This window comes from Lampetra fluviatilis, chromosome 10, assembly GCF_964198595.1.
Source record: "Lampetra fluviatilis chromosome 10, kcLamFluv1.1, whole genome shotgun sequence".
In the NCBI taxonomy this organism is placed as follows: Eukaryota; Metazoa; Chordata; class Hyperoartia; order Petromyzontiformes; family Petromyzontidae; genus Lampetra; species Lampetra fluviatilis.
In genome coordinates, this window is record NC_136284.1 from 184,528 (window position 1) to 211,848 (window position 27,321).

The 27,321-nt window shown below is 44.3% G+C and overlaps 1 protein-coding gene across 1 annotated transcript in view; it reads right to left on the minus strand.

The window, feature by feature from the left end:
* POLE (DNA polymerase epsilon, catalytic subunit) overlaps positions 1-27,321 on the minus strand; it is a 108,426-nt gene that overhangs the window by 80,657 nt on the left and 448 nt on the right. Inside the window, 13 exon segments of the mRNA XM_078860060.1 lie at positions 662-775; positions 1,201-1,333; positions 2,084-2,203; positions 2,722-2,807; positions 3,426-3,536; positions 11,054-11,161; positions 15,458-15,538; positions 15,951-16,092; positions 18,013-18,167; positions 18,832-18,924; positions 22,593-22,637; positions 23,156-23,236; positions 24,262-24,400. Coding sequence (XP_078716186.1) covers positions 662-775; positions 1,201-1,333; positions 2,084-2,203; positions 2,722-2,807; positions 3,426-3,536; positions 11,054-11,161; positions 15,458-15,538; positions 15,951-16,092; positions 18,013-18,167; positions 18,832-18,924; positions 22,593-22,637; positions 23,156-23,236; positions 24,262-24,400 — 1,408 coding nt within the window.

The window sequence follows — 27,321 nt, forward strand, 5'->3', positions numbered from 1 at the left end:
CAAGAGGGTCCTGCCATGTTTTTACAGTGGGCGGTGACGAATGGTATGTTTCCAATTAATTAGCAAGTAATATTATAAATTTGGCCCCTGACACCAGCACAGGATGGCCGACTCTTCTTCAAATGCCATCACGGATCTTTAACACCATCTGTGAATGTTCTGGGATCTATTCCCAACTGGGGCGCCTTTCTATGTCGAGTTTGTATGTTCTCCCCCTGTTCTACAGGGATTTTCTCTGGGTTCTCCAGTTTCCTTCCATAGCATAACAAAACATACAATCTTGACTTAAAGCTTTCATGACTGCAGGAATTCATACTCTTTGGGTCTTTCGGTAAAGTCACAACTTTACCGAAAGACCCAAAGAGTATGTAAAAACATACAATGTAACCAGTATTGGCCAAAACGTCCCAATGCTGAAAAAATATTTACAAACTACTCGATTGGGATTATACATTGCAACATCGCCCCCTACCATGAAACTTGGCAGGACCCACCTAAACAAAAAATTATTGAAACTCATCAAGGCTTTCGAGTAAGCAATAAAAAATAGATAAATATTAAACCAAGGCATCCTGCCGGATTTGAAACAGCAACCTCTGCGACAAAATGGCACGCACAATACCACTGGGCCACGCGACGGCACATGTGGAGGAGTACTCACCTCGTCCGGCTCCATGGGGATGATGGTGCAGAGCGCGAAAATGAACGGGTGCACGTATTTCATGTACATGTAGTAGGTGGCCACCGCGTCCGACACCGAGTACGTGGCCAGCGTCTACACGCAGACAGTGGGCAGCAGCAACAGTGGATCACATAGACGAAGATCCCCCATATAGCCTTTAATAATAAATATAATGGTAATTTACTTATTTATTCAGGAATAAGACTCTTTTTCAGGACGGTCCTGCATTGGATTTTATTTTAAGAGGTTTTCAGACAATTAACGACTTATTCAAGTGCGAGAAAACCAGAGCACCCGGAGAAAATCCATGCACGTGAGGGGGGATACACTCGATCCCCATACAGATGGAAACCGATGGTGTGATTAGTCAACTTGCTCTACGGCCTTCTCATGGCAAGCCAGGGTATGGCAACTCAGAGCCCATGGAAAAGGGAATTTCACAAAATGTTTGCTGATCGCCAACTCTCGCCTCTATATAGAACTTGAAACGTGAACATTAATCGACATTGTGCCCACACCTGTGGCTCTTCAGCTGCCATGCGACACATCTCCTCGGGATCCAGCTCAACGGGGTCGTACCCCAGCTTCGCCTTGGCGGCCGCCTTGAGGTTGTGCGAGCCAACCGGCAGGTAGCTGTCCCTCTTCACCCAGCTGCTCGATCCCCACATATACACACGGCGCAAACTCACGATGGCTACCCGCGTGCACCTACGAAGGCGGGGTGTACCACGCCACTTCCCGATAAGCATTACACACAGCAACATTGCCCCCTACTGGCGGCCCAGTGACCACTGCTGCGGATGCGGTAACTGTGCTACAATATGCGCCATCTGCTTCACGGTGGTCTTCGAGAAGCGGAGGTAACTATGTGCCGGCATCAAGGTCCATAATTACCTGCCAATTACATGGCAAAATTGCCACGTATTGTCGCATTGCATTATAAGAATGCAAATACTAAATTTGCGTCAAAGTATTAGTAATAAGGCCGTGTGAAGTTGCCTTTTTCTGCACAGGCACAGCTACCATCATGGGGTCCACTAAGCAAAAAATAAATGTGCTCTAATAACATTTAGTGACATGATGTTACTATACGTAATACCAATGAAGTAATTTACAGTGAATTTTTCAGCATTGGGATTGTTTTGGCCAAAAACAGTTAGACTGTGTGTGTATTTTAGCTATGGGACGAAACCGGAGAAAGCACATGCAGAACAGAGGGAAAACATACAAACTCTGAAAGGTGCCCAGCATTGAGAATCAAACCCAGGACTTTCTTGCCGTGAGGCACAAGCACTATTTCTGCGCCACCTGCCGGCTATAACAATGTGCAGTGCAGACTTGGAAAAAAACTACAATTGTTGATGCTAACGATCATGACGATGACGTTGCAGAACATGTTACCGTAGACAGTCCATGTGCAGTGCTTGTGTGGCCTTGTACTCTCCCTGCGAATCCTTCTGGAACCCGGTCTCAATGAGCAGATCCAGGCCATGCTCGAGAGCACGCCGCTCCACAAACGGCCTCGAACCCCCAACACAAGACGCGCACACATGAACAACACTCAAACATATTACATACATCCATATACAAGTACAAAGATCCCCGTATAGCCTTAACAGACTGTTGGGGCAAGTGCCCCGGCCGCCTTTTGTCTCCCCAGTGCCAATGTTTAGACACCGCACCAAGTACTAACATGATGCCGAGTCGACCTCGAGGAGGCCCAGGTGCGGTTCAGATAATCATCACTGGTGTTGGCCGTGAGCGGGAATCGAACTAGGGTCATTAAGTTCGTAGCGCAGCATGCTAACTGCTGCGCCACCGCTCCCCACTACACACAAACACACACGCACAAACAAGCAAGCAAGCTAATTACAAACACGTGCACAAAAACGCATGCGCACACATGCACGAAAAGTGCTATATTACAGATTCCGATAAAGGCATTCGGATGAGAAGTTCACACACAGACTGACATGCACGCATATTGGGATGAGCTGCGTTTGCATCGGTTGAGACGCGTTGTGATCTGCGGACCTCACCAGTCAAAAGAGTCGCCGTTGTAGGTCACGAAGATGTTTGGTTTGGTTTCGTGGAGGTGATCGAAAAACCTCTGCAGGAGTCCAGCCTGTCCAAAGCACCGTGCAATGAGCTTAGTTTACAAGCTATCACGTCTCACCAACTTAAACTTGGACCTAAACTTCCATGTACTTTCCATATGGGACATGAAGAAAAATAAGTTCATAAGTAAAAGCCGGCAATGGGCAGATTTTGATTAAACATGATCCGTTACAAAAAACAAAAGATTTATATTTGGCCGGATAGCTCAGCGGTGGAGCGAGCCATTACCAAAGTGGACGGTTGTGAGTTCAAATTATAGTTGGGGGTTGACTCAGCCCATCATCCCTCTAGGGTCGATTAAATGAAAACTACTTTCTGGAAATGACAATGGTTGTCCTATGGATAAACTCGCCCCCACCATAAGAATGTGGAACTTCCACCATTCGCTCAGGGATGCAAATGGGACATAACCATCAATGCCTCAATCCTCATTGTTTTTTGTTTTCTGTCCTTATTTTTGTTTATTGTGTGTTGTTGTAACTTGCCGATACTCCCCACCTGGACATCTGTGAAAACGAGATTAATATATCATTGGATTCCTCTCCAGTCTAGATAAAATAAAGATTCTAAATTGAGCACCAAGTCACTCTGAGCTTAAGCTGGTTTAATGAAACATCAGCTGTACCTCATCGGCCTCGTTGAAGATGGTGAAGGGACCTTCATATTCGGGCTTCGGTGTAAACTCAAAGTCCTCAATGTCCTCCGAGACGACCTCCCGGTTGGTGATGAGGTATCCCTGGAGACGTAGCCAAACGTGCCAAATTATTACTCCTTCATCACACCGGTGTGTTCGAGAGCAATCTCACAACATTTAACAAATAGGTACGGCCAGTTGCAAGAAATTGTGAATAGGTAGTGCGATGTCATCAAAGTGCACCCACAACGGAAGAGGAAGTGGCAGCAAGTGAAACTTAGATGTTAATATATTCACATGAATGATGTTATGAAGCTGATAATACATTATTTTAGATATGTTAACATAAAGGTATACTTATCTGGTGAAACAAGTTAGTTATACTTAATTAGCTGTACTAAATAGTTGTTAAATTTCGATTTAAAGCTTTCGTGACTGCAGGGATTCATCTTCTTGGTTCTTTCGGTAAAGTCACGTAGAAGGGAAGTAATAAAATAATAAAAATAAAACATAATAAAACAATTCTCACGACGTTTCGGCCACAACGCAAGCAGCCATCCTCAGGCGAAGAATGAAACACCCCAAGCTTGGAGCGTATATTTAAGCTGGGTTAGAGGGGGGGGAGGTGGGAAGAAGAGCGCCTAAACAAAATAATTTGCATATCAAGAGGAATTCAGCATATGGAAAATGCGTAGGAGGTGGGCGGGGGGGGTTTTAAATCAATACTATGCCCGTGCATTATGCAGGATTAGCAGCATCAAAGGGGGGGGGGGAAGGGGGGGAGCATTAACAAAGGAAAGGAATGTTAATAGTATGTAGCTGTAGTTACTAAACAACCACGTAAAAAACTACAGTATAAACTGCATGACAAACTAAAGTATAAACTACATAGCATCATCAGTAAACTTACTATACTCTACAATAAGCTGAGTTACTAACAGTAAGTAATACATGAAAAATTCTACGTTGTAAAAAATTATATAATATGCTTCCATCTAAACTTTATTCTCTTACATCACACGCGTCTATACCGTACTATATACTTCCATAGGCAAAACCAACATTAAATTACATACTGTATTGCTATAAACCACCCTATACCTTATACATTTTTAATATAACACTATGTATTATTCTACCCACCCTAATGTGTATCAAAATGGTTTATTACGTCCTTCCAGTGATTGCTAAGCCAGAATCCATCTTCTCGGTTAAAATTGTCTCTGTGTTTGTAAATGTGGATCGCCTCATGTACGAATCTCTCATGATAGCCAGATGGCTTGCAGAGAACCTCTGTCTTGGAGAAGTCAATGTCATGTGAGCCCACTGAGTTGTAACAGTGATCTGCCACGGCTGAGGTGTTTGTCCTACAGTGTTTCAGGTCAGCTTTATGTTCACGGATGCGGTCCGAGACATGTCGTTTGGTTTCCCCAATGTAACTGCTACCACAGAGGCAACTTAGTTTGTAGACACCAGGGTACTGTATGTCTGGAACCACATCTTTTACAGACGGTACCAGATCACGGATTTTATGTACTGTGTTGAATCGGACCTGGATCTTGTGTTTAATCAGGATTTTGGAGATCTTTTTTGTGACCCCAGCAATGTAGGGTAAGGTGATGGTCTTGAAAGGCTCCTCAACAGGATCTTTCTTGGTGGTTGGAGTGATGGCTTTGCGGATTGTGTAGTCGGAGTAACCATTAGCCTTAAGAGCTTGGCGTACGTGTTTGAGTTCACTGGAAATGTGTTCATGGTCGGAGATGCATTGGGCTCTATGATATAGAGTCTTGATGAGAGAATTCTTCTGGGATGGATGGTGGTGGGAATCCGGTTTTAGATAAGCATCCGTGTGGGTGGCTTTCCTGTAGACAGAGTGGCTCATTGAACCATCAGGTCTCCTTTTGATTAGGACATCCAAAAAGGGTAGCTTGCCATCATTTTCGACTTCCATGGTGAATCTGATGGCTGGGTGTATGGAATTGATATGGTCGAGAAATTGGTCTAGAGCAGGCCGGCCATGTGGCCAGATGACAAAAGTGTCGTCTACGTACCTCTTCCATAAGGTCGGGCGTAGAGTCGCAGTCTGGATGGCGTCCGTCTCAAATTTCTCCATGAAGATGTTGGCTACAACCGGAGATAAGGGGGAGCCCATTGGGGTGCCCTCAATTTGCTTGTAGAAGGTTCCATTCCAGGTGAAGTATGTATTGGTTAAGCAGTGTCTCACCAGGGGGGGTACCCCAGCATTCAGTCCTTGATGAACCAAGTCTTCAATGATTGCGATGGTGTCAGGCACAGGCACCTTGGTGAACAAGGAAACCACATCAAAACTGACAAGCAGGTCGTCTGGGGACAGGGCAATCCCCTTGATTGTTGATACCAGGTCAGTAGAGTTTAGTACTGCAGAGGTGGTTTTTCCAGTGAAAGGCCGTAGGATTTCGGACAAAAAACGAGCCAGTTTGTAAGTCGGGGAGTTGATAGTAGAGACAATGGGACGAAGAGGTGTATCTTCTTTATGTATCTTTGGCAAGCCGTACAATCTTGGTGGCCTGGCTGCAGAAGGTTTCAACGAGAACTGTTTGGTCTGATCAATTAATGCGGTTGAAGCAGAAATGATGTTGTTGGTTTTGGAGACGAGGCTGTTGGTGGGGTCTCTTTTTATTTTTGTATAGCTGCCATCGGTGAGTAGTTCTTGAATTTTGTTGTTGTATTCTATTTTGTCCATGATGACAGTGGCATTGCCTTTGTCGGCTGAGAGGATGACAATGTCATCCCTCTTTTTTAATTGAGCTAATTCAAAACGCTCATCTTTGCTGATGTTGCTAGCTGGCATCTTAACCCTCAAAAACGCTAAGATGCCAGCTAGCAACATCAGCAAAGATGAGCGTTTTGAATTAGCTCAATTAAAAAAGAGGGATGACATTGTCATCCTCTCAGCCGACAAAGGCAATGCCACTGTCATCATGGACAAAATAGAATACAACAACAAAATTCAAGAACTACTCACCGATGGCAGCTATACAAAAATAAAAAGAGACCCCACCAACAGCCTCGTCTCCAAAACCAACAACATCATTTCTGCTTCAACCGCATTAATTGATCAGACCAAACAGTTCTCGTTGAAACCTTCTGCAGCCAGGCCACCAAGATTGTACGGCTTGCCAAAGATACATAAAGAAGATACACCTCTTCGTCCCATTGTCTCTACTATCAACTCCCCGACTTACAAACTGGCTCGTTTTTTGTCCGAAATCCTACGGCCTTTCACTGGAAAAACCACCTCTGCAGTACTAAACTCTACTGACCTGGTATCAACAATCAAGGGGATTGCCCTGTCCCCAGACGACCTGCTTGTCAGTTTTGATGTGGTTTCCTTGTTCACCAAGGTGCCTGTGCCTGACACCATCGCAATCATTGAAGACTTGGTTCATCAAGGACTGAATGCTGGGGTACCCCCCCTGGTGAGACACTGCTTAACCAATACATACTTCACCTGGAATGGAACCTTCTACAAGCAAATTGAGGGCACCCCAATGGGCTCCCCCTTATCTCCGGTTGTAGCCAACATCTTCATGGAGAAATTTGAGACGGACGCCATCCAGACTGCGACTCTACGCCCGACCTTATGGAAGAGGTACGTAGACGACACTTTTGTCATCTGGCCACATGGCCGGCCTGCTCTAGACCAATTTCTCGACCATATCAATTCCATACACCCAGCCATCAGATTCACCATGGAAGTCGAAAATGATGGCAAGCTACCCTTTTTGGATGTCCTAATCAAAAGGAGACCTGATGGTTCAATGAGCCACTCTGTCTACAGGAAAGCCACCCACACGGATGCTTATCTAAAACCGGATTCCCACCACCATCCATCCCAGAAGAATTCTCTCATCAAGACTCTATATCATAGAGCCCAATGCATCTCCGACCATGAACACATTTCCAGTGAACTCAAACACGTACGCCAAGCTCTTAAGGCTAATGGTTACTCCGACTACACAATCCGCAAAGCCATCACTCCAACCACCAAGAAAGATCCTGTTGAGGAGCCTTTCAAGACCATCACCTTACCCTACATTGCTGGGGTCACAAAAAAGATCTCCAAAATCCTGATTAAACACAAGATCCAGGTCCGATTCAACACAGTACATAAAATCCGTGATCTGGTACCGTCTGTAAAAGATGTGGTTCCAGACATACAGTACCCTGGTGTCTACAAACTAAGTTGCCTCTGTGGTAGCAGTTACATTGGGGAAACCAAACGACATGTCTCGGACCGCATCCGTGAACATAAAGCTGACCTGAAACACTGTAGGACAAACACCTCAGCCGTGGCAGATCACTGTTACAACTCAGTGGGCTCACATGACATTGACTTCTCCAAGACAGAGGTTCTCTGCAAGCCATCTGGCTATCATGAGAGATTCGTACATGAGGCGATCCACATTTACAAACACAGAGACAATTTTAACCGAGAAGATGGATTCTGGCTTAGCAATCACTGGAAGGACGTAATAAACCATTTTGATACACATTAGGGTGGGTAGAATAATACATAGTGTTATATTAAAAATGTATAAGGTATAGGGTGGTTTATAGCAATACAGTATGTAATTTAATGTTGGTTTTGCCTATGGAAGTATATAATACGGTATAGACGCGTGTGATGTAAGAGAATAAAGTTTAGATGGAAGCATATTATATAATTTTTTACAACGTAGAATTTTTCATGTATTACTTACTGTTAGTAACTCAGCTTATTGTAGAGTATAGTAAGTTTACTGATGATGCTATGTAGTTTATACTTTAGTTTGTCATGCAGTTTATACTGTAGTTTTTTACGTGGTTGTTTAGTAACTACAGCTACATACTATTAACATTCCTTTCCTTTGTTAATGCTCCCCCCCTTCCCCCCCCCCCTTTGATGCTGCTAATCCTGCATAATGCACGGGCATAGTATTGATTTGGAACCCCCCCCGCCCACCTCCTACGCATTTTCCATATGCTGAATTCCTCTTGATATGCAAATTATTTTGTTTAGGCGCTCTTCTTCCCACCTCCCCCCCCTCTAACCCAGCTTAAATATACGCTCCAAGCTTGGGGTGTTTCATTCTTCGCCTGAGGATGGCTGCTTGCGTTGTGGCCGAAACGTCGTGAGAATTGTTTTATTATGTTTTATTTTTATTATTTTATTACTTCCCTTCTACGTGACTTTACCGAAAGAACCAAGAAGATGAGTTGTTAAATTATAAAAAAAAAAATATTATACAGTATATGTGAATGTGAGGTACAGATTTACGTGATAATACTGGTTAGTAAGTCAGTTATACTAAATGGTTAGTCACGTTATAATTCAGCTGGATTATTTTCAATCAATGTGTAGTGAGCGACTTCCATGACACGACGTGCAGAGGGCTCCTTTTATATGTCTCACACTTACAGGCACCATAATGAGCCAAGAATGTCTATTTGTGTGAAACGCACGTGACATCACTCCACATGGCGCACCCCCCCCCCGTCATTAATATTCATGAGCGGGTGACATCACTCCACATGGGGGGGGGGGGCGAGGTGCCTCCTCCCCCCTCCTCAGCGTAAACTTATAACCCTCACTACAAAGGCAGAACCCTCACGTCACGCGATCTCAGTAAAGCTATTGAGACATAGAAGTAAAAAGGACGTCATGATGAACAAGAGATTATAACCTTTAAATGAAATAAGTCTGTCACCGCGCCCTTACAAATTGCACACGAATTGATGCAATGAATATCACGTCGCGGTCTGTTTTTCGCTTGCAAGTTTTAGATTTACTGAAATACACCTGTCCTTGGACAGGCAAAAGGCGAGTATATATATGGGGCTTCGCATAGGTGACCCATCCACACAGCCCCATCGTCGGCGTCTAACTATATAGCTGGCTGACTAATATAGAGGCGACGACGATGGGAGCCGTACAGCGGATCAGCCATGCGGCTGGACGATGGAGAAGAGATGACGGCGAAGACAGCGACGGCAGCCAGGACCCGGAACCAACGACAGCCCCGAATTGTCGGTCACGTCCCCCCTATATACTCCTCGGCGTGGCCAGGCCCCGCCTCTAGCCACGCCCCTTCTAGAACCTTCGAGCAGGTTCCCAGAGATTCCAGACTGACCCCACCTTTAACCTTTAGCACAGTTACGCCCCCCTCATAATTGGTTATTATATAACGCACCCTTACCCATGATTATCCCTCCTGGTCATTACAAATGTACACACACTTTTTAAAAAGGTTGCCATGTTATTATTTAATGATACATTTCCAAGCCGCACTCATCCTAAAGCTGTCTGCTTGTTTGAAATTATATTTACTTATTTTCAATTTAAACATATTCTCCAGTTATTCTTGTCCAATCGTCATTAATTTTACATAGAACATCAACATTATCAAAATGGAGAGTCCTTGTTGGCAAATATGTTCCGCAACTGCTGACAATTGTGTTTGTGACTATTCTATATTCCAAGCAAACATGACAGTTGGAGAACATGCCTGCCAATAGGGTCATCAGCTGATTTTGATTAATGTAAAAAAAACCAGGCCAACTTAAATTAGGAGTTTCACTTACTTTCAAATTAAATTCCAGCTCTAGGAATTTTGTTACATCAGTGTGACTGACATAACAATAGCGAGCGGTAGAGCGTTCGCCGATAATGAGAGATGTTCATGATTCGAATCCGGCAGGCCACCCTGGTTAATACTGCGCATGTATTTTCAACAAAATACTATGCAACTTCTGCTTCAGTGGACACGAAATATCTCACGACTTCATTTGAAGAACAGTCGGCCGCTGTGCACTGGTGTCAAGGTCCAATTTATTTTTTAAACAAATTACTTGCCAAGTAGCAATCCCTCAATTTATGAACGTTCGGTTTACGAAATTTTGTGATAATGCAATTGACAAATTATGGATTTTTTTCCATTTAAAAAATAAAATTTCCACGTAAACGAAGTTCAAATGGCACACGCCATAAGATGATCAAACAAAAAGCACCCGGGAGGCTGCGTGATCCATCCACGACAGCAACACGGTGTCCCTGCAGTGCAACGAAACCGCCTCTACATCAACTTTCCAGGCATTCCAACATGCAGATCTTTTGTGAGTTCCCAAGAACGGTAAAAAAAATGTTAAAATTAGTTATATGATAATTTTAATGTATGTTCTTTATTCTAATTTTTTTATTGTGAAGTGATTTCGGTGTATATATTTAGGTTAGTAACGCTGGAATGACTATCTAAAGACATCCATAATTTTTTGTATTAAATAAATTGGAAAAGCCATACCGATTCACGAAATTTCGTATTATGCGTGTTTTTTGCAGAACACATCTCTTTCATAAAGAGGGATACCTGTACTTAATTGGGAAGCACATGGCAATCATCACCCCAACCGTGAACACTTAGCGGGACCCTCCTGAAAAAGAGTCTTGAGACTCGGTGAGTTTTTTGGAGACCTGAAAGTGACTGAAATTTCAAACGACAAAATCTGTGAAAACAGGCGATAAACAACGCTACTCTTCATGACAGACATGTGACGTGACTTGGCTGGACCCAACAATGGAGCCTGTAAACAGGTGACCTTACCTGGCCATCAACCATGTATGAGATCATCATGATCTGGTCTGTCTCAGCATCGGGGAACTTCAGGGGCAGCTTGGTCGTCTCGATGTCAAAGGCCAGAACCACTGGGTCCTGAAAACAACCACGGTAATCTGGAATTCACAATCACCTTAGCGCATGTGCACATCTAATAACACTGGCCAGCCGTGAACCTCCATCATTACCACATTGCGGACGTTCACACAATACACCTGTAATCCTTTTAGGCTGAGTTAACCTAGAGAAAGCCCAGGTTAATATACCAATAAGCACTGGTGGATGTGCATTGCTAAGACTCCAACACATTTTGGCAGATTCAAAGCGCAGTGCGTGAAGCACCAAACCACCGATTCCCATTTCTCTCAATACTAACGAAACTTAATTTGGAGCTTTCGTGACTGCAGGAATTATTATTTGGTTCTTTCGGTAAAGTCACGTATAAAGATAAAATAATAAATTAAATTAAATACTAGCATACAACGTTTCGATTGCAACACAAGCAATCGTCATCAGGTATAAATTAAATATAAACACAAATCTAGTATACTTAGAAATGTAATGTAATACAACAGAGTCGGATAACATAACAGTCAACACCCTATCTGGTTGATTACGTTCTTCCGGAGAATGCTAAATTTGAGAGAGAGATTAAACACAGAACCAGAAACATATAGACAGACATATAAGCAGACAGATATCACAGAGATACATAGAGAGAGAGCAAACATAGGCACAAAGAGAAACTTTACTGAAAGAACCAAAGAATAATTCCTGCAGTCACGAAAGCTCCAAATTAAGTTTGAACCACTTCTACGGGGAAGTTTTAAGTTTGTTTGTTCTCTCTCTCTCTGGGTTTTTTCGTTGTCTCTCTCTCTGCTTGTCTATCAGTCTTCGTGTCTGTGTTTTTTCAAATTTCACACTTAACTTCTAATTTAGCACTATGAGATCTCTTTTACCAGTGGCAAAATATAATAGTAGGTTTTTACCCTTTTAACTGGTACAAAACTGACACCTTTATTCAAGGCATCATGTTTGCAATGACCACAACACAAGTAGTCAAAAAAGCAAACAAAAAGAAGCAACTCTGATAAGGATGATAATATGCACTGTCCTTGAAGTTGATTGGCCCACACCCGAGACGGCTTTCTTTAGAGCCTAGTCCCCATTGGTGTAGGGCCAGATGACACCAGAAGGCGTACAACTCAAACACAGTGCAATATCAGAGTATTGAGAGCTCGGGGTAAGCATTTACACTATGAGATCTCTTTTACCAGTGGCAAAATATAATAGTAGGTTTTTACCCTTTTAACTGGTACAAAACTGACACCTTTATTCAAGGCATCATGTTTGCAATGACCACAACACAAGTAGTCAAAAAAGCAAACAAAAAGAAGCAACTCTGATAAGGATGATACTCTGATATTGCACTGTGTTTGAGTTGTACGCCTTCTGGTGTCATCTGGCCCTACACCAATGGGGACTAGGCTCTAAAGAAAGCCATCTCGGGTGTGGGCCAATCAACTTCAAGGACAGTGCATATTATCATCCTTATCAGAGTTGCTTCTTTTTGTTTGCTTTTTTGACTACTTGTGTTGTGGTCATTGCAAACATGATGCCTTGAATAAAGGTGTCAGTTTTGTACCAGTTAAAAGGGTAAAAACCTACTATTATATTTTGCCACTGGTAAAAGAGATCTCATAGTGTAAATGCTTACCCCGAGCTCTCAATACTCTGATATTGCACTGTGTTTGAGTTGTACGCCTTCTGGTGTCATCTGGCCCTACACCAATGGGGACTAGGCTCTAAAGAAAGCCGTCTCGGGTGTGGGCCAATCAACTTCAAGGACAGTGCATATTATCATCCTTATCAGAGTTGCTTCTTTTTGTTTGCTTTTTTGACTACTTGTGTTGTGGTCATTGCAAACATGATGCCTTGAATAAAGGTGTCAGTTTTGTACCAGTTAAAAGGGTAAAAACCTACTATTATATTTTGCCACTGGTAAAAGAGATCTCAGAGTGTAAATGCTTACCCCGAGCTCTCAATACTCTGATATTGCACTGTGTTTGAGTTGTACGCCTTCTGGTGTCATCTGGCCCTACACCAATGGGGACTAGGCTCTAAAGAAAGCCGTCTCGGGTGTGGGCCAATCAACTTCAAGGACAGTGCATATTATCATCCTTATCAGAGTTGCTTCTTTTTGTTTGCTTTTTTGACTACTTGTGTTGTGGTCATTGCAAACATGATGCCTTGAATAAAGGTGTCAGTTTTGTACCAGTTAAAAGGGTAAAAACCTACTATTATATTTTGCCACTGGTAAAAGAGATCTCATAGTGTAAATGCTTACCCCGAGCTCTCAATACTCTGATATTGCACTGTGTTTGAGTTGTACGCCTTCTGGTGTCATCTGGCCCTACACCAATGGGGACTAGGCTCTAAAGAAAGCCGTCTCGGGTGTGGGCCAATCAACTTCAAGGACAGTGCATATTATCATCCTTATCAGAGTTGCTTCTTTTTGTTTGCTTTTTTGACTACTTGTGTTGTGGTCATTGCAAACATGATGCCTTGAATAAAGGTGTCAGTTTTGTACCAGTTAAAAGGGTAAAAACCTACTATTCTAATTTAGCAATCTTTGGAAGAACGTAATCAACCAGGCTATGTGTTAATTGTGTGTTGACCGACCCTCTGTGTTGCATTGCATTACATTTCGAAATTTTTGCTAGGTTATTTAATTTAGTGTGTCTCTCTCCCTGCCCCCTAATTTTTTCAAGCTTTCGCACCGTACCACTCATCGTGCTACTCATTGACATGCTAATTTCTGTAACCCCTCTCTCTCCGCCCCTGCCCCCCTCTCTCAAGATTTTTACACCTTGCCACTCACCGTTTCCACTCATGGACATGCTAATTTCTCTAACCCCTCCCTCTCTCCCCGCCCCCGCCCCCCCTCTCACTATTTAAGGCCTCGACACAGAGGCGTAGTTTCTCTTTGTGCCTATGTTTGCTCTCTCTCTATGTATCTCTGTGATATCTGTCTGCTTATATGTCTGTCTATATGTTTCTGGTTCTGTGTTTAATCTCTCACTCAAATTTAGCATTCTCAGGAAGAACGTAATCAACCAGATAGGGTGTTGACTATTATGTTATCCGACTCTATGTTGCATTACATTACATTTCTAAGTATACTAGATTTGTGTTTCTATTTAATTTATACCTGATGATGATTGCTTGTGTTGCAATCGAAACGTCGTATGCTAGTATTTAATTTAATTTATTATTTTATCTTTATATGTGACTTTACCGAAAGAACCAAAGAATACTAACGAAATTAAAACAAATCTTCACTTAAAGCTTTCATGACTGCAGGAATTCATATTATTTGGGTCTTTTGGTAAAGTCACATAGATGGTTCAAAGAAAATAAAAAACTACGACGTTTCGATGACAACACAAGCAATCGTCATCCTCCTGATGACATTGCTTGTGTTGTGATCGAAACATCGTAGTTTTTTGTTATATTCTTTGAACCATCTACAAGACTTTACCAAAAGACCCAAAGAATAGAAATAAAAACATCTCCCGTTGAGCCTGAAAGGCTGAAGGGTAAGTACAGTTAGTGATAACCAGTTAAGGATGGCACTGCGCGGGAGGGGGATCGTGTTCAGAACCACTCCCCGCTGTATTCGTCTCCCCAGTGCAAACGTTTAGACATTGCATGAGGTAATTATTGAAGGCCGGGCTAACCTATGGGAGGTCTAGGACAGGTTCAATTACCACTACCCCATTATTATGCACATAGCCAGAAATTGAACACAGGCAGTCAGGATTGTAGTGCAATGGTAAAACCAATCAGCTACCACAATCGTTTAAACACACATAGCTATCAGCTTGTGCGCCTACAACAATAAGTGTCGAAGGCCCTCTGGCAGAACGTCACGGAACGAACCCAGGTGATTAACTGATATGATTGGCAGATGCACCAACTGTGCTCCCCACGTGCCAACTCTCTGCGTTTTAGCCGCCCGGTGCTATGCTCGTTTGTTGCTGTGAGCGTCGCTCCTCTGCCCTCCATTGTTCCTGGAAGGTGACTGCTTCCAACTCCCCAGCAGCGTCCTTCACAAACTTCCTCCAGAGGCCGATCTTGACACTGCTGGTACCAGTCATCGGCAAGTCCAATCAGCTCCACATCCTTATGTACCACATCTGGCCATCTCTTCTCTAGTCCGTGCCACTCCCGTTTAGACCCATCTATCCGGCCAAACAGAAGAAGCTTGGACATGCGGTGGCTGAGCATGCGGGCTAGACGACCCAGCCAAAGACACAGACACATGCACCGACACACGGCTCTGCACTCGTCCCCCACTCCAACACAGACCCGACAAGACTGCAAACTCACCGGCCGCTCCACCAGGTCATCTCTCCGGGTGATCTCAGGGGGAAAAGCACTGCCCCGAATCCGCACGTTGTACCAGTGTGCCTGCATCACAACAGAAATCACCAACATGTTGCGCCAGTGGGTGCGAATCACAACACCACAACAAAATAATAATCACTATTTATCTGAGTAATGACATAAACCATCACCACCAGAATCAGGCTACACACAAAATGACAAACATTGGGCAGTGTAAGCATTGGGTTCTACCCATCTCAGTCCTGAGCCAGTGATGGAAATTCCACATTCCAATGGCAGGGGCGAGTTTATTTATAGGACAACCACAGTTGTAATCCTCACAAAGTATCCATTTTAGCAACCCCAACCTACCACCGCTCAGCCAACTTGAAATCTTTTGCTCTACCGCAGATGAACTTGCAGACTAATTGAAGGAATGAGGCAGAACAAACGAGACAGAATGACAGATTCGTGGTGACATGAACAAGTCACTCACCACGTGTATCTTGAGGTCTATGGCCACGCGCACGTGATAGGGGACGTCATACTCCCGAATGTCCGTGATGTTCTCCATCTGGTCAGACATTTTCTTGGAATTGCCCTCATCTTCTGCCAGCAAGTTGCCTCCAGACAGCGCACTGGGACCAAGAGTAAAACAATGTTTCGAGAACGTTTCCTATTCAAGTAGTAACTTGATTAGTTTGGAGATGAGCTCATTAATTAGCACAGCAGGGTGATGCCACGTTCACACTTGTGCCTCACAATAAGAAAGGCCTAGGTTCGAATTGCAACTGGTGTCTTTTTTTTAGGAGTTTGCATGTTACTCCTGCTCTGTATTAGTTTTCTTTGGGTTTGTCTGTTTCCTCCCTTAGCTAACTAAAAAAAGGAAGTGGTATTGGCCACAATATCCCAATGATGAATGATTACCTTATTTGGGAAAACACATAGCAACATTGCCCGCTCTCAAAAAGTCTTGAGATTCAGGCTTTCCTGGGTAAACAAGCGTAAATAATAAACAATGTTTTTACAGACGGTTTGCGGTTTACGACGGTCCGATTTATGACGTTTTATATTCACGACGTTTATGTCATGCACCAATGATCGATTTACGCAGGAAGTTTATTTGTGACTCACCTTCCGACATGACTCCAAACACATTGCAACAGTCAGTCTTGTTTCCGATGTGATTTGCCATGGTGCTTTTGTTATTCTCAAGTGTGTTTGTTGATTTTGACCTATTCAACCCTGTTAAATATGGCCGTTAAAGAAAAAACGCATTGGCAAGTGATGTTTCTGCTTCTACTGTCTATGGGAAAAGAGGGTCCGACTATCTAATTCACTATGGGGTTTCCAGGAACGCATTGTGTTATAAAAGTGGGGACTGCCTGTACTTTTGATTTCTGAGCACGTGCATAACAATTGAGACTCATAAAGGCCGCTAGTACTCTGTCTTTGAGTGGCTCCAAATTGAAATGTCACCTCTGCTATTGGCAGGTGACATTTCATACAGCCAAGGCAATGCAGCCTTTCATGGAATAAACTTGTTTTCACTTCTCAAGAGCCTGAGCGCCATGGTGGCGAGATGTTACCTCCCTCGTCCGGTATGCAGGAGGTCGTGGGTTTGATCCTAACCCTGACACCTGTATATTTGGTGTTTGCATGTTCCCCTGTGGTAGTGTGAATTTTTCTCGGGGTCTCCCGGTTTTTCCCTCCACATTTAAAAACATGCATTTCCAGTATTTGGCTGCTATACATTTCCAAGTGAAGGACTGAGGCGAGGGGACCAAGTGAGGCGAGGGGACCGAGTGAACAAGGGGACCGAGTGAGACGAGGGGACCGAGTGAACGAGTGAGGCAAGGGGACCGAGTGTACAAGTGAGACGAGGGGACCGAGTTAACAAGGGGACCGAGTTAACAAGGGGACCGAGTGAACGAGTGAGACGAGGGGACCGAGTGAACAAGGGGACCGAGTGAACGAGTGAGACGAGGGGACCGAGTGAACAAGGGGACCGAGTGAACAAGGGGACCGAGTGAACGAGTGAGACGAGGGGACCGAGTGAACAAGGGGACCGAGTGAACGAGTGAGACGAGGGGACCGAGTGAACAAGGGGACCGAGTGAACAAGGGGACCGAGTGAACGAGTGAGACGAGGGGACCGAGTGAACAAGGGACCGAGTGAACGAGTGAGACGAGGGGACCGAGTGAACAAGGGGACCGAGTGAACGAGTGAGACGAGGGGACCGAGTGAACAAGGGGACCGAGTGAACGAGTGAGACGAGGGGACCGAGTGAACAAGGGGACCAAGTGAACAAGGGAACCGAGTGAACGAGTGAGACGAGGGGACCGAGTGAACAAGGGGACCGAGTGAGGTGAGGGGACCGAGTAAGAGGAGGGGACCGAGTGAACGAGCGAGGCGAAAGGAACTGAGTGAACGAGCAAGGTGAGTGAACTGAGTGAGATGAGGGGACCGAGTGAGGTGAGGGGACCGAGTGAGCGAGTGTGGCATAACGGAGAGGCGTCACTGCACGGCCCAGCTACCCCACAGGGGCCACCCCTCACCTTGACAGCATGCTCGTGTAGGCATCGTTGGATTTCTCTCGCTCACGATTCTTGCGGATCGCCGGGAACACGTCTTTGCGCACCTTGATGAGGTCCTCCGTGGTGATGAAGCTGAGCTTGATGTAGGTGTGCTTCAAGCCCACCAGGTGATTGGGCTGCGCATGTGGACAGAGCGGCAAGCGCGTGCATACACGCCCTCATTTATTGAGCAAATATTGTTTTTATTGCAGCACCGGTAACCAAATGAAATAGACGATAAAAACGATGGTTACCAATTTCAAATGTCTGGTAATAAACGCGGCATGCTTAGGTTTTTAACTGAGAAAGGCAAGGAGCTGCCATGGTGTAATGGTTAACACACTGGACTTGCAAGCCAGCGGTCACCGGTAAAATTTTTGCAGTTGGAACCATGGGGCAAGTTTCTGAAATACCCCCTACCGCCCCTGTCCACCCAGCAGTGCGCGGTAGGCCCACCTCTTCCAACATGTCTGGTCAGGGTGGAAGAGTACAACAATTATCCATGATAGCTCCCTCTATCAGAGGCCATTTGGCCACCAGTGGAGTCCGAGTAATTGCAGGACTGCACCTTTACTTTTTAGCTGATAAACGACAGATAATGCACCACGCGGTGTGTACGTTTGCTCATGCCAATCAGGGCATTCATTATTGATGTTCCACTGGAAACGGCGACCGGTTCCCGACTTTTGGAAACTGTTATCGATTCTGGAACCGGTAACCGGTTTACCGCGTGATAGGCTGACGCGCGTCCAGCCACGGTGTCTCACAGACGAGTGCAGTAGAGAGGGGGGGCAGCCTCACCAGATCCAGGTCCTCTTTGGCCACCATCTCTATGCCTGACAGCTTCCCTTGAAAACGGCGAGACAGGAATGATGACACCTCGCGCTCGCATCCCTGCAGGGAAACACGGCGTCGAGTGAGTGTGCGCAGGGCAACACGCGCACGTGCGTACGCACTGGGGACACACCCATCGACACATCTCAGCTACGCGGTGATGCTCACTTCTACACAGAGATCCTTCATGTAGCCCACACAGACTGTAGGGGCAGGTGCTGTTATAGTAGGACAGCTACAGGCTTAGTGCGGCCTGGAAGCATATTATCAAATAAATACAATTACAATTCCTTATAAGGGAAACAAATAGCAATGAATAACAATTGAATGATTACCAATCTATATAATTACAATACCTTCCCCCTCCTTACCTCGAATCACTGCACCAGATTGAATTGAATTAAATGATGACGTCACCCTGATGCTGCTCTATTTAAGACCGGAAGCAACAGGAGAGCTTCACCATTCTTGCCCGATGAAGCTGATTGTAATTATCAGCGAAACGTCGTACTCAAATTTTAAAATGCTGTTGATTCTCTCTTCAGCACACCGGTGGGCTAAAGAAGTCAATTAATTTGTCCTTTGAAAACGTGACACATTTTTTACTGTTTGGCCATGTCGGGGGGTGGAGGGTTACGACACATTTATAAATAACGTGATCTGACCCAAAAACCTATACTATGAATTGTGAATGTGTGTCTGTTCGAAATGTTTAGCATACTTCCCGACATGCAACAAACTTTAAATTTGGCATGTAGGTAGCTTCCAGATAGTACACAAAGCAAAAAGTATGAAAATAGACTTTTCTATTTTGGGGGGGGGAGTGGCGCAATAATGGATATAATATATTGCACGGCAAGTGAGCGGTGACGTCACATCTGTCTGTGACATCACCCGCATGTGGCAGCGTTACGCAGTGTGCCTGCTGACGTCACGCATCCCCCCCCATACCCTCCGAAAGGCCGTCTATCCTGCACGAATGCGCTGCATAGCTATCTCGATTTTCTAAGTCAACGCGACTATTTTCAAGCTCGCTCTTAAATATAAAGCAGAAAATACATCTGTTTGTGTGAAGCAGCAAAAACTATCGAACGCTGAGCTCTGACGTCATGAAATTTGCACAGCTTATGTTGTCTGGAATTTTCAGCTTGCCACGTCATTCCCTTCCCGAGTTGCCTAAATCGACCTTACGTATAAGTGGGTTAAGGTGAATAAACAACCGATATAGTTACATTATTATTTAATTTTTCTTTCTACATGACTTTACTGAAAGAACAAAAGAATAATTCCTGCAGTCACGAAAGCTCCAAATCAAGTTTGAACCACCTCTACGGGGAGGTTTTAAGTTTGTTTTCTCTCTCTCTCTGTATGTCTCTGTTGTCTGTATGTGTCTCCGTGTCTGTGTTTTGTCTCTCTCTCAAATTTCACACTTAATTTCTAATTTAGGAATCTTTGGAAGAACGTAATCGACTCTGTGTTGCATTGCATTACATTTCCAAATTTCACTAAGTTTGTTTAATTCAGTGTGTTTTCTCTCTCTCTGTGTCCTTGTGTTGTTGCTCTATCATTTCCTGCAGTTTGGTTTCTCTCTCTCTGTGTGTGTGTTGTCTCGCTCTGCTTGTGCGTCGGTCTTTGTGTCTGTGTCTTGTCTCTCTCTCAAAATTTCACACTTAACTTCTAATTTAGCAATCTTTGGAAGAACGTAATCAACCAGGCTTTGCGTTAATTGTGTGTTGATGGACTCTCTGTGTTGCATTGCATTACATTTCCAAATTTTACTAAGTTTTGTTTTATTAAGTGTGTTTTCTCTCTCTGTCCTCGTGTTGTTGCTCTATCATTTCCTGCAGTCACGAAAGCTACAAATCTCTCATTGACATGCTAATTTCTATACACCCCCCCCTCTCTCTCTATTTAAGGCCTCGACAGAGGCGTTGTTTCTCTGTGTGCCAATGTGTGTGTCTCTCTCTGTGTGTCTCTGTGTTATCTCTCTGCTTATGTGTCTGTCTATGGGTCTCCGTGGCTGTGTGTTGTTTCTCTCTCACATTTAGCAATCTTTGGAAGAACGTAATCAACCAGGTAGGGTGTTGACTGTTATGTTAGCCGACTCTCTGTGTTGTATTGCATTATATTTCTAAGTTTACTAAGTTTAATCTAGATTTGAAGCTTTTCTTACCTATATAACCTCTTACCACAGCATCTCTCTCCAACTTCAGCAAAACAAATTATTGCTGTGGTTTTCCCACCTGATGATTGCTTGTGTTGCAATCGAAACGTCGCGATTTATTTGACTTTATACCTACATGACTTTACCGAAAGAACCAGAGTATTTACTAGGTTTGTTTTCTCTTTCATTTGTACCTGATGATGATTGCTTGTGTTGCAATCGAAACGTCGTATGCTATTATTTAATTTATTTTCTTTCTACGTGACTTTACCGAAAGAACCAAAGAGTAATTCCTGCAGTCACGTAAGCTACTGCGGTATTATACTGGTAGGAACGAAGTGGACCAGACCACCAATAGATTATATCGTCCGTCCGTCCGTCCGTCCGTCCGTGTATCAACATCGCCCCCTACTGCAAACACTTGGCATGACCCTGTCCGACAAGATGGCCGCCCGCTCCCCCTGTGATGTGAATTAAACAAGATGGCCGTCGCTTCCGGCGCCTCACGGCGAAACTTTTTGATCGACTGACTATGGGCGAACTCATTTATTCTGGTGGGTGAACAGTGGCGGGGAGGGGTGGAGGAGGAATTGATGATAAAAACAAACTTGCACCATCGTTACAGCTGCCGCGACGAGAGATGTGGGAGGAGAAGCGGCGACCGCTGCCTTGCAGGTGAGAGGTGCGTGTGTGTGTGCGCGCGTGTGTGCGCGTGCGTGCGTGTGTGTATGCGTGTGTGTGTGCGTGTGTATGCGCGTGTGTGTGCGTGTGTGTTTGCGTGCTTGCGTGTGTGTGCGTGTGTATGCGCGTGTGTGTGCGTGTCTGTGTGTGCGTGTGTGCGTGCGTGTGTGTATATGTGTGACTGTGTGCATGTGTGTGCGTGCGTGTGTGCGTGCCCGGCCCACTCGAGCGGCGTGATGAATGGGCGCTATTGGGCTTCGGATCGTTATTCACGGCGAACTGGAAGCGTAGCAACACAACTTCATTACGTGTGCGTGCGTGCATGTGTGTGTACGTGTGTGTGTGTGCGTGCGGTGTGTGTGCGTGTGTGTGTGTGCGTGTGTGTGTGTGCGTGTGTACGTATATGTGCGTGTGTGTGTGCGCGTGTGTGTGCGGTCGATATCCCTGTACCGGTATTAGTATTATTCCTACCAGCCCACCCCGCAGGGTCCTGTTTAACCATAAAATTATACGCGCTGTCAGTTTCACAGTGGACATAAAAGATGCCTTTATGTCATTCCAGAGACGATCCGCATCTAAGAAGTTTCAATTTAACAAGTTTCAAGTAATTTTATTCAACCAAGTGAGAACTCAAAAAAACAATAGGAGTCTTATTTGTAAACATAACCTAGGGCATTGGTCTGCCAGCGCAGGCAACGAATACCGCTCACACCCATGAGTCGTAGGTGACGGGTTCCTTTGCTCGTCTGTACTGCTTATGTTTAAAATTCAGCATCGCGAGTCGGCACTTCATTCCTATGATTAACCAGTGGTGTTATATCCCATTACTTAATCCCAATTGAGTAATTTGCAGGTCATTTTTTTATGTGACAGTGCACGTTACCTTTTTAGTAGCGACATAGAAGTAGGGCTTGAACGGCAGAGCCACCTGAGGGACACGAAGTTCAAGCAGTCACTTTCCACACACAAACCATACAGTACAGGTCACGGAAAATGTAGAATACATATCTGATAGAGGGCCCTGTACACTGGGGCATCTCAGAGCTCTTTACATATGATAAGCAATTTATATCTCATCTGAAACATTTGATAGGGCATATCCAGTGGCAGCTGTCTCTGTGGACACATTGTGACTCAGCACCTGGTCTAAACTTTCCATGAGGAGAGCGATGGTTGCTATGCGTAATTGTAATGTCGGTCTAACACTAATGAAGTAGACTAGCCTCATACTTACCGCAGTCATACATATTCTGAATCGCACGCACTCTCCTGTGTGCCACTGCGGGTACAAATTCTGAACCGTGGACAGCATCACTTCCCACTGACCCGAATATACACGTTAAGACAGTGGGTGGGTGGGTGGAGGAGTATATCTGTAATTCACTCACAGACAAACCAACAGAATAGCTAAATCACAACTGAAAGTGACTGAAATGCAAAACTGACCTTAAATCTGCTCCCATCTTCTCGAATAAAGTAGTAGTCCACTGCACTCGTCAACCTCTTGTCTTCATCTAAGATATCCGTCTACGAGACACAAAATGACACGACAAACACTCTTAGGCTACTAGTGCTTACAAACTAATGCAATGGTGTATGCAGATTGTTATTACTCTACTTGCTTACCCAGGAAAGCCTCATGGAGTCTCAAAACTTTTTTAGAAGGTCCTGCCGAGTTCTCCAAGTAGGTGTTGATGCTGCTACTGTGTAATCCCAATTGAGTCATTTGCTGGTATTTTTTTAGATCAAAGTATCCTTCGATTTACAAACGTTCGGTTTTACGAAATTTCGCGTTAGCACAATTGACAAATTAAGGACACTTTTCGATTAACTGAATCGAATTTCTGCGGTCAGGAAATTTCACACGGCAAGCGCCATGAGATCAAACAAGAAGCACCCGGGAGGCTGCGTCATCCATCCGCGACAGCGTTACGGTGTTCTTGCAGTGCAACAGTAATGCCTCCACATCACCTGTCCAGCCATTCCAATATGCAGCATATATTTTAGTGAGTTCCTTGAAAAGGTAATTTTTTTATTAATTACTATTCAACAGTTTTTATATTTGTTCTTATTTCTTATTTTTTTTTTATTGTGAAGTGATATAGGTGTATATTTTTAGGTGAGGAGTAGAGTTCGTATGGCTGTCCGTAACACATCCTTAATTTGTTGTTCTAAATGAAAGGGAAAAGCTATTCTGATTTAAGAAATTTCGTATTATGCGTGTTTTGTTTAAGAAGGCTCCCTTCCATAAATCGAGGAATACCTGTTTTGAGATGTTTGGCCAATATCAGCTACATTGTGTATTTTTTAGCTATGAGAGGAAAGCAGAGAACTTGGAGGAGACCCATGCACGAAACAGCGGGAAGAACATTTACACTCCACGCAGAAATACAATCCCAGGGCCATCTTTCTGTGAGAGGCAAAATTGTTACCAGTGTCACTCTGCCACCCTCTCCACTGGTCATTCCACACTCCTCTGGTGAGGCTCATTTGTGCAGAAGTGATGACATTCTGATTTGTGACTGTGGAGAAACGTGGCGAGCAGGAGGTACCGGGTGCATGTTGATGAGCCAGCCCGTGTGCTCCCCGGGATCCCGCAGTCGCACAAAACCGAATTTGAGGTCCATCTCGTCCACCTGGCGGCTCCGCTCCAGCCGCCGCACGGCCGACTGGGGTCCCCCATCATCAGCACTGACAGTAGTGGGGGAGGAGGGGCAGAAAGAGTTTTCCGCGAGCCAGGCGACTCCATACCCAACTCGTGCAGCCACAGTAACGTTCGTACAGAAAAGACGGTGCGACAACTCAGAGCATCTCTTCGTCAGTCCTCGATCTGTGCACCACGGAAACGATGGTAGCCAAGCAACAGTGCTGTGAACTGTGAACATTAGGGGCCGTCCATAAATGACGTCACGCGATTTTGGACGATTTTTTTACCCACCCCCCCATCGTCACAAAAAGTCAGACCCCCCCCCCTCAAATATGACGTCACAGAGCTCTGCTCCCCCCCCCCAAAAAAGAAAATATGCTTCAAATCGCTTTAAACAATTGTCATTGTAGTGCGTATTTAATGTGGCGCTGCACTCTGATGTTGTAGGAGAAAACATTTATTAAAACATCTATTTAATTAAGTAGAACGTGTTGTCTTTATTTATTTAAAGTTGCGCATTTTGACGTGACGTCACATTTCTCAAACCCCCCCCCCCCACGTCACACATCGTCACAAATGTCTGACCCCCTTCCCCTAGGTGTGTGACGTCATTTATGGACGGCTCCTTACGGCAATCATCCTCCCCATGCAGCTACCACAGTGAGCAGGCCAGTACAAGTGTAAGACTCCCCTTTAAAAAAAGATAATCGAGACGTCACCATGGCCAAAGCCGTTGATGCCTCCAAACCTCAATGCCAATGCTGACTGCGCTCTGTCAAGATACCTCAGCTACTGCACGGGTGGCACGCGACCGCCAAGATCTGCCCTGGGTCCCCCATCATCTTCAGTGGAAAACTGTAACAGTACCGCTTTTTCAATAATTTTCAGGAATATTAGAAGATAACGCTCGGTTTCATAAGCTAGCTTAAGAGGCTGACTAGCAGGGGCGGTTTCTTCATTAGGGTGATTGGGCGACGCACCACCAATGTGTGAAAGGGACTTTTTCAATCACATTAACAATCTCATTCAACCACAGAGCTATGCTAGCCGTTACTGTGCATCTGGATATAGTCCAATCAGCGTCATGTCACGTTCTGTGGAGTACCGCCTCTTTTTGGGCGATTTTACTCTGGCTGAGAATCGCCCAGAGTGTTCCCATAGACTTACATTCAAAGATGTTTTTTTTCGAACGGCGGGCGCTCCAATGCATTCTCTATGGCTTCCGGAAGGGCTCGCACTAACGTGCTTACGTCATCATACGTCAGCACGTTTCAGTCAACAATATTATTTGTCGCCACCTAGTGGAATTTCGATTTAAAGCTTTTGTGACTGCAGGGATTAATCTTCTTGGTTCTTTCGGTAAAGTCACGTAGAAGGGAAGTAATAAAATAATAAAAATAAAACATAATAAAATAATTATCACGACGTTTTGGCCACAACGCAAGTAGCCGTCATCAGGTGAAAACCAGGTCTGTCGAGGCGACAGCGTCTGAATGAAACAGCACACGTGCTTGGAGCATGTATATAAGCTGGGTTGGAAGGGGGGAAGAAAGGGGGAGCCTTAACAAAAGAATATGAAATATCAAGAGGAATTTAGCATATTTATGGGAAATGCAGGTATGTGAATAGAACTATTTATGCCCGTGCATTATGCAGGATTAGCAGCATCAAAGGGAGGGGATAAGGGTAGCATTAATGAAGGGAAGGAGTGTTAATAGTATGTAGCTGCAGTAACTAAAACCACCACGTAAACAACTAAAGTATAAACTACATATTATCATCAGTATACTAAATATACTCTACAATATGCTGAGTTACTAACAGTAAGTAATACATTACAATTCTACGTCGTAAAAAATATATATAATATGCTTGCATCTAAACTTTATTCTCTTACATCACACGAGTCTACACCCTACTATATACTGCCATAGACAAACCCAACATTAAATTATATACTGTATTGCACACCAAAGAAAGGTTCTCCTTTACCGACCACCTTGTAAGTGCCACGCTGCTACAAGGAGAGATGTTTCAACAGCATGGCCATACATTCCCTGTTGAGGCTCTGAACATCACTGTCAGGGCATACCCTATGTTAAATAAGGCGAAGCTGAAGACTGAACTGTCTGTCATTTATGAGAGTCCAGAATTCAAGGGCTGCTGTGGTGCACTAGCGCTGTACCAGGTTTTGCTGAAGTACAACCTCCAGGATACTTTTTCAGAGACTGTTGCTCTGTTGAACATCCTCATAACCACTCCCATGACAACTGCTGAAGCTGAGAGGTGTTTCTCAATCTTAAAGAGAATCAAGACATTCCTGAGAAATGTAATGGGACAGGAACGTCTGAATGCAATGGCTATGCTTTCCATGGAGAGGGAACTAGCCAGGAACATGCCTGCTTTCAATGAGAGAGTAATTGATCACTTTGCTACTTTGAAAAAGAGAAGAGCAAAATTTCAGTATAAGTAAGCAGTGTATTAAGCGAGTAATGTGATGTAAGTAGTGTAATAATAGTGAGTATAGAAACAAACAAAGAGATGTATTGTAAGAGTCACTTTATTTTTCATTAATATTAAAGTAGTGAAGTTGCCTTTACATACTTAAGCTGTTAATTTATCCATTGCATGGGTGGACCTTATCCTTATCAATCATCCAAACATTTGCCCCCCCTGAGAGATTTTGCAGGAGCCGCCACTGCTGACTAGTGTATAATTTACAACCAGAGACAAAACATCGCTTGCTGTGTCTTACGGAGCTGGCTTCAGCTGTACAGCACCTGTTACTATGACCGTACATTCCATAGGCAAACAACTTCATTTATACAGTATTAGGGATCATCAGTGCTACACGTGATTTTCCTACATCACATGAGCGTCAATGCCAGTTCTACCTCAATTGTCAGTGAATGCAGCTCAGCTGCCCTACATGCCAAAAGCGTATTTCTTATCTATGATTAGCACC